This window comes from Ovis canadensis, chromosome 2 (genome assembly GCF_042477335.2).
Source record: "Ovis canadensis isolate MfBH-ARS-UI-01 breed Bighorn chromosome 2, ARS-UI_OviCan_v2, whole genome shotgun sequence".
Taxonomy (NCBI): Eukaryota; Metazoa; Chordata; class Mammalia; order Artiodactyla; family Bovidae; genus Ovis; species Ovis canadensis.
The window spans coordinates 130,346,069-130,354,820 of record NC_091246.1 but is presented as its reverse complement, the minus strand read 5'-3'; the positions used below and the strand labels follow the sequence as shown (position 1 = coordinate 130,354,820).

Here is an 8,752-nt window from a genome sequence, read left to right as displayed (position 1 = left end):
CTACCTTGGCCCCTTACAAGCTTGCGCGGTGGTTTCTCTTCAGGGAACGCGGCAGAACCCATCCCTACTTGCCTAACGAACCCATTAGTTCCTTTGAGAGTGATTTTACTTCCAGGTCGCTTCTAGGGCAAAGGCTTTTGTTTGCTACCACTCTCTGTAGCGGGAAAAGAACTGTACAGAAATGCAAAGCAAGCTCGTAGCAGCAGCTTCTTTGCGGCAAAGCATCGCTTTCCGTTCTGCTTTGGCAATTTAGGAAGAACCCAGGTTCTCAGGGGACGTGGGTGAGGGGAACTCCGGGTCGAGGAGCACAGAAGCCAAGAATCTTTTCCCTTTTAGCCACTTCACTCGTATCCCTCCCCAGCCCTCAAACTATCAACACAAATCCCTATGATCTCTACAAATGGGTGGTGGTGGTGGTGGTGGGTGGAGGGACATTTTCTTTCTCTTAAGACTCAAAAGGATTCAGTCTCCATCCTAAAAACCACATTAAAAGCCAAATAAAATCAAATAAGCCAAACCCAAATGGGTAGCAACTATCGCAAGAGAGAAGCAGCTGCTGGCACCTGCCTGGAAACGCGGCAGTTGGAAGCGGTTGGCTTTTCATCCTGAATTATTAATTTATTTATCCCCCTTATCGTCTCCTCCCCCCTTCCCCGACTGCTAGGCAAGAAATGTGTGTCTCCACATTCTCCCCTCCGCCCCCACCTTAGAGGAGTCTCCCACTTCTCGGTCGCGGGCCGCTCTGCCGCCCGCCCGCGGTGCCCGTCGCGTCCCTGGCCCTCTGCCGCCGCGGCGCCGCGCGGGGGGCGGCCCGCTCGCCGCGCGCTCCCACTCGTGCCCGGCCCGGCGCGGCCGTGGGTCCCGGCTGCGGCGGCGGGGGAGTGCGGGGGGGAGGCCGCGGGTGACAGATGTACTCCTCTGACAGCTCTCAGTATCAGCCCAGTGGCTCCCTGCCATTGGCTCAGTGCAATGGACCGGCAACGCCGCTCAATATAATAACACTCATGCCTGCCAGCAGCAGCAACTCCGAGTGCGGGCGCCGAGCGCGGGGGATGCTGCTGCCGCCGCCGCCGCCGCTGCCGCTCGGGCGGCTCCCGCTGCCCGGCTTCGCTCGGCCGCGCGGCCGGCACTAACTCGCGCTGGGCTCCTCTCCGGCTGTCCGGCCCCTCCCAGCCCGGGATCCTCCCGCGGGGCGCATCGCCCTTAGGCGAAATTAGGGGAGCAACAGAGCCTGCTAGGGAAAGCGCGGCGAGCATGCAGAGGCGGAGGAGCCTCGGCGCGCAGGGCAGAAGCGCGTAGTGAGCCTGTCTCCGGAGGGCGTGCGAGAGAGGCGGCGGTTCGCCCTCCCAGCGGGTCCCTCACCCACCCTCCCGGGCCCCGGCGCGCTGCGGCGGCGGGCGCGGGGTGCATGGAAGCGGCGGCTGCGGCGGAGGAGGCGGCGGCTGCCCCATGGAGTGTTACTACATTGTCATCAGCTCCACGCATCTCAGCAACGGACACTTTCGCAACATCAAGGGAGTTTTCCGGGGCCCTCTCAGCAAGAACGGGAACAAAACTCTGGTAATCGCTTCTCTCCTCTCTCTCCTTTTTAAGAGGGCATTTGGAGGATTGAGGTTACTGTGAGGCTTTGGGGTGTCGCTGTTCAGTCTGGTTTACAGTATATTCGTTTCTTTATCTTGTGGGCGTGGGGTGAGAATTTGGTGTAGAAAAAGGCAGGAATCTCAGGGAAGCTGTGATCCAAGGCTTTGGCTTACGCTTCCCCTAACGCTCCGGACTCTCCACCTCATTTGCACCGGTGAAAATTACCACAGTTTCTTCTTATTTGATGTAAATTGTGTTAACAGGACCTCTTTTAAGAAAGAAACGGAAATAACCCTAACCCCAAGTGACCCTATAACCTCCGTCGGCTTAGGAAGCTGAAGGTGAATAAGGATGTGGATGTCTTTATGGAGGCAGAGAGCCATGTGACTGGTGGCCCGGGGCAAGTGGCGGGATTGAGTGATGGTGTCAGGAGTTTGTGTTCAGGCTGTCTCTAGAAGGACTGGCAGCAAACTTCTGTAGTGAGAAGTTGTCAGTACAAAGCTTAACAGTGACTACAGAACCCCAGGCCATCAACTTTAAGCTATTGACTCAAAAGAGGTTGTAGATAAGTGTGTGTGGTGAGCATTCTGACACAATCAGAGCCAAAAAGGAAAAACGTGCCAGACAGAGCTCGTGCAGTCCTGGAAGGTTCTCACTGGACCACAGAGCTGCTTTTTTCAGCATTCTAGGATGAAAAGGACTCCTGATTGGTGAGAAATGTGCTGAGCATTAAGATAGTTCAGGGCCACAGCTCTTACTTTTTCCTTTCCCATTCCCTCTTAGCTGCAAAACCTTGCAGAACTGGTTCGCAAGTCCTCGTATCTCCTGAGAAGTATGCATTTCAATAAATAAAAAAAAGGAAGTATAGGGAAGGCTTATTAAAGGAGGGAAGACTTATTAGACTTAGTAAGGCAGAGTAGAGCTAGAGTGAGGTGATGGTATGCAAATATATGCATCACTAAAGTCTGGTTCCTTTAGCAAGCAACACCCCCCACCCCCACTATACAAAGTGATGACTGCTTAGCCCTGAATAAGTAGAGAAGTGTAAGGACAGACTCAATTAGTCCAAAAGTAGAGTATTCTTAACTTACATTTCTTTATATATCTTAAAATATTCTACATAATTTAAAAAAAATGTGCTGTGCTTGTGTTTTCCAAGAATGAAAAGTTCTCTTCTGAAGTTTTAAGTGAATTCTGACATTGATGTGATTTGATTATTTTCTTTTCTCCCTTGAAATCTCTTGGATACCTTCGTCTCAGCTCATTTAAGACATAAAGAAACAGAGTTGGTTTATTTCTTTTATTTTTGTCTGGATAAGATTGTTTACTGTTGTTGATCAAAGAAAATACTCTTCTGTGGTCTTCCAGTAGAGTACCATACAGAGCAATAGGCACAGGCTGAGGGAATGATGGAAAATGTTTTGGCTAGACTCAGAGAACTCAACAATATGTAAAGGTAATTTTTTTAGGGGGGAAACACTTTGTTTTGAATAAAGTATGCACTGGTTTGTTTTTTAAGTCATGTTTCACTTATAAGAAAAGACAGAGTTATTCAACAAGATCTCATCTTCATAATTATAATAATGGTGTAGGTAATAAAACCAGGAAATAAAGTTAATGGGGAAAAAAAAATATTTGCCAAAACTCAACTTGTTAAAATTCCGTAATCTTGATTCTTAAGTCAACTTTGGGCTTCCAGCAATGATTGAACTTGATTAGGCTGATATTTGTTGTATGTTTGAAGTTGATTAGTTCTTTATCACTCATGTTGACAAAAGATAGGTTAAAGTGTAGACCTGCCTGTTTTCTCTTCAAATTAAGATACATGTTTAAGTGAAGCTATCTAAATTAGAGGAATACATCTAACTATATGCAAATGTAAGAAGCAACAAATTCCGTTAAAAAGGCTTAGAAATAGGCCTATCATATTTCTCTTATTTATAGTAAAAAAAAAATTATGTGAACTTTGTAGCTAATCCTTCAATGTTGTGCTTACAAACTGCCTAAGTTTGTGTTTCCTGTGAAAGAGATTTATACTGACTGAAATGATGCAGATTTTCATATATGGTTCCTCCATAATTGAAAATATTAATTTAAAAAGTAATATATGTCATGTTTGCTTTCTGTGTCTTTTGATGATTTGTTATTGAAGAGAATGAGACTCAAACCTGTTTTTATAATAGAAGAGATTCTAAATATATTCATAAATGAATTTTTAAATTAAGTACTTTTCTATACTTATCAAAAACTGTATTCTTTACAGCAAGATGCTATGAGAGCTTATTAAAACTTACTACAAGCTAAAAACAGAAAACTGAACCTGAGACTTATTAGAAATAACAACCTTAATAAGAAACACAAATATTATCTTACAAATATGTATGTTCCACAATTTTCATGTAAGGATTTCTATTGTCATGTCATAGAGTGAAGTTATGAGATCTTTTTTACTTTTTTGCCTATTTGATTTTAACATATTGTGAACTTTACCTTTAAAAACATCATCACATTTTTGCATTTTAAAATTTGTTAGGTTTAAAGAATTTTAATAATATCTCAAGATTTTTTTTCCTATTTCAGGAAAAAAAATTTTTACTTAAAATGTAAAATCCATTTAGGGATTTTTTTTCCCCAAAGAAATTCCAATTATTTTCAGCCACTGGAAAGCAAATGGATATTCCAAATATTTTTTAAATTCATATTTTTAAAACATTATTTTATAGTCTTTAAAATTATTGAACTGATTTAAGATAGGCTGTAATTGTTGATACAGTGTTCTTTCATGAATTAGAAGTTATCTATAAAGTTACTTACAGAATAAAACTCAATGTTTAATGACATTAATTAATTGCTTTAGTCCTAAATCCAGAATTCATATTCATACTGAGGAGATTATAAAAATGTAGAGACCTTTCCAAAGGTCATATTATGTCACTCACACAATACATTTTTGAGGATAATTAATGACTAAGCCTGTTGTTAACCTTGACCCTATTCCTGAGCCTTTAAATATACTTCTCTTCACAGTTAACTGAAAATACACAAATCTCCATTTTGCAAGGTCTTAGCTTCAAAGACAAAGGTCACTCTACTTGTGCTGATTTCTGTTGTAAACAGTATCATATCTGTGATATAGCATTAATTCCATGGAATAAAAAATTAGCTAATATTTTATTAGTGTTCCAGAATATGTCTAAATAAGTTATGTGGTTTAATAACAGTGAATAAAGTTAGCATCATGTATTCTCATTGTTTTTACTTAGATTTTCTCAAACCACCATTGTGTATGCATCTGTTTATTGGATAAAGACATTCTCTTATATTTATATTTTACAATCGATCCACAAAAGTTTTTTTGCCCTAATTATTTAAAAATTGTAATACAAAATATTAAAAAATAGTTTAAAAAAGAATTTACATATGTATGTAATCACTTTTATTATGGAATTTGGAGTTTGTGGAACTTTAGAAATCATTACTAATTTGTTTATTGCATTGTCAGTTGCCAGCATTCTTTTATTTCACCAGAGTTTTATGTCTGTGTAAAGACTATTAAATTCAGAAAAAAGAAGTGCTGATTTGAGGTCAAAAAGTGAGTCATTATTATAGTGCAGATTTCCTGACTCTAGATAAATTATCTTCATAATTTTTATGCTAAATTAGAGAATCTATAGCAATTGGTGCCATAATCTCCATACTGATAAAGAGGTATTGGTGTCATCTATTGTTTGAGGACATTCTTCTTTTCCACTTCTCTTTAGGTGTGAATAAATAGTACCAGACTAACAGAATAGTTTGAATTCAAATTTATTTTATTTCTTGTTTATTTCATGTGAACATGGATAATTTTTGTCTTGCCTAAACCTTGCTTCTGAAGTCTGTCCTCCATTTCCAAAATATTTAGTACCAGGTTTGTTAAGAATAGATGTATTGACTTATTAATCATTTCTAAACATATTGTTATTTAGTTCATTCAGATTTACTGAGATGCATTAATTGCAAAGCACTAGTCTAGGCACTACAGGTTCTGTGCTAAGCATTATGCACTAAATATTGTGTTAAGATGTATTCATGTATGTGTCTGTTCATTTTGAATGTGTTGAAAAATATTCACAAATTTTGACAAGTTTATATGTTCTTGTTACTCAAGATATTTTTGTATATATTCATTTTGAAAGTATGAAAAATTTCTTGGATGTTTCCTTTGTGTATACAGGAACTCACTAAAATTAGATAGGTCTTTGAAATATACTATATGAACTTGCTCTCATTATCATTGTAATAGTATTATGTCATTCCCTTACATATTTCTGTATCTCCTACAGTTTATAATTTAAAAGGTTTCTCCACTCACTAAAACCCATTTATGTGGCACTTTTAGGATTGTGCCTAAGACTAAAGAAACAAGTTGTTAAATTTATGCTACTGAGATGTTATTTAATATCCTCAAGAATGGTCAAGAATGAAGGTGGATTAGGGTGAATAATAAATGACTAAACTTCCCCACACTATAGACTTAGTCGTATAGTCAGTTATATATTTTTTCCAAGTTTCTTTTACACTATCATGCATTGAGAGTCAAAGACCAACTTGTGTCTCACTTTTCTGAACTTAAGGTGTCATATATTCTTTGTCATACTTGTTCTTTATTCCAGCAGAGCTTTACAGCACGTGCATTTTCAGAACACATTATTGGAGTGAGGAAAATAAGATTGAAATATTGATATAACCTATTCAAAAATGTAAGCAGTATTTTAAGACAAATGTTGTCAAGTAATAGCCATGATTCCAACATGTCCTTTTTGGTTTATCAAATATTGTATAAGTTATTTTTGATAGTTGAAATTCAAATAGTGACACACTATCCTGTGATATAACTTCTCTGTTATGCACCAGTATTTTCTAGTTTATTGATGACTGTTATTACTTTTTTGCTGAAAATACAGTAAGAGTTTTGGAGACCACTAATCCAGAGGTTTCAGATGGTTGTATGCAGGACCAAATTCAGGTGGCAGAAGTAGTTTCTTGAGTATGCACTGTGTTTTAACATATTAGAGCTTAAATACCATTCAAAGAGGAATACACTTCACAATTTGCTGCTGTTTATACTATTCTTGTTTTTACTGTTATATAAATTTATTTATCTAATTATACAGTCTTGATCAATGAAGGCACTTGAATTTTCCATCCCTTGTTTAGTCTGAGAACCAAATTTTACATAAGGGTAGACAGAAACATTTTCCTCATTCTGCCCTTCATGGTACCAACATTTAGGTAGACAGGAGTCTTCTGAAAAGTTTTCCACATGTTCATCTTTCTGTACTGTTTACCATATATTGGCTGGACTGCTTTACAGTATTTTCCAGATCATATATCTAGGCAAACTTTCACTTGGACCACTGGTGTTTTTGGTAATTTGTGTTGTTTTTGGTTTTTTAAAAAAATTAATTTTGAATATAATTTTATTCTTTAACTTATACTTTTAATATACATGTTTAAGTCATATAGTATACTTAGAAAATAGTTTTTGAAAGTATTATATACAGAAGAAATCATACTTTTTAATAAATGTAATCATAATACAGGGTTGAAATAATTTTCTCCAGTAATCTTATTTACCTGAGATATTATTATTGAAGGCAGTTGTTGTATATAAAGAGTTTGAGTAATCCTTTCAGAGAGAAAGAAAAAATAATCTTTTTAACCTGTAGTATGCTGAAGCCACAATTCATAGCAAAATTATTTATATCTGTCACTTTTTCATACTGCTAATTACAATATTGGGCTTCCCTGGTGACTCAGACAGTAAATAATCTGCCTGCAATGCAGAAGACTTGAATCTACCCCTCCAGTATTCTTGGGGTTTCCCTGGTGGCTCAGACCACAAAGTTAATAATTTTATTAATTCTGTTCTCTAAAATCTTAGCCTGAAACCATTTGATCTGTTTTATCTCATCTAAATTATCCTTTGCTTCTGAGAAAATTCTTAACATGTATACAATATTGTGATTGTGTTTTCAACTGGCAAAGTCCCATTAATTTTATAAATGTATTACACTATACTTCCTAGCACAGTATAAGATAAAGTCGGATAATAAATAATTAAAACTCAATCCTAGTTGTCAAAATAGTCCATTACCTGATATAGTACTCTGGACTCCTTCATGATGGTTTGGCACCATTAGAAAAAAGTTACATACTTTCCTAAGTGTAAGTACATTTAATGTATTAAATGTTTATGATGACAATGCTATACTCAAATAGTAAGAAAATACTCTTTACTTACATAGCTTTAGAAAAATGGGCTATGCTAAGTGTGATGACTGGTTTTAGGTGTCAACCAGAGTGAAGTGAAGTGAAAGAATTAATTGCTCAGGTGTGTCTGACCCTTTGTGAGCCCATAGACTGTGACACACCAGCTCCTCTGTCCATGGGATTCTCCAGGCAGTAATACTGGAGTGGGTTGCCATTTCCTTCTCCAGGGGATCTTCCCAACCCAGGGATGGAACCCAGGTCTCCTGCATTGTAGGCAGATTCTTTACCAGCTGAGCCACAAGGGAAGCCCAAGAATATTGGAGTGGGTAACCTATCCCTTCTCCAGTGGATCTTCCCGACAGTGGGTAGCCTATCCCTTCTCCAGTGGATCTTCCCGACCCAGGAATCGAACCAGGGTCTCCTGCACTGCAGGCAGGAGACCAACTGAGCTTTTTACCAAATGAGCTATCAAGGAAGCCTGCCTTTTCCCATTAACCTTTATAAAACTGTAAAATATATTCTTATCTGTTCAACTTCAATAACTAATCATACATGCATTTATTGTACATTAAGAAATCAGGCCATCTTTAAATGAGAGAAAGTATTTTTAAACTTAATATCAAAAGTATACATTTTGGTAACCTAAATTTAAGAAAGTTGCCTTTAATGGGTGGCTGTGTAATGAATAATTTAAGTTTTATTTAAAAAAAAATGTCTTCATGAAAAATATACTACCAGCCAGAAACTACCAGTACATCACACTAGTTGAACCAAGCAGGACATACTGCATACTGGTCCTTGTTGGAACAAGATGAACTGCACTCCAAGGGCAACCTTGATACATCTCATGAAGAGGGAATATGGGCGAATTTTATAGGTTTGGGGATTGTGTAAGGTGCTTTTCTGAAGTTTATTA

The 8,752-nt window shown here is 38.2% G+C and overlaps 1 protein-coding gene across 1 annotated transcript in view; it reads left to right on the top strand.

Moving 5' to 3' along the window:
• The first annotated feature begins 834 nt into the window (after positions 1–834).
• ZNF804A (zinc finger protein 804A) overlaps positions 835–8,752 on the top strand; it is a 359,779-nt gene continuing 351,861 nt past the window's right edge. Inside the window, exon 1 of the mRNA XM_069577039.1 lies at positions 835–1,560. Within this exon, the coding sequence (XP_069433140.1) occupies positions 1,450–1,560 (111 nt within the window). The 5' untranslated portion in view covers positions 835–1,449. The remainder of the gene's footprint in view (positions 1,561–8,752) is intronic.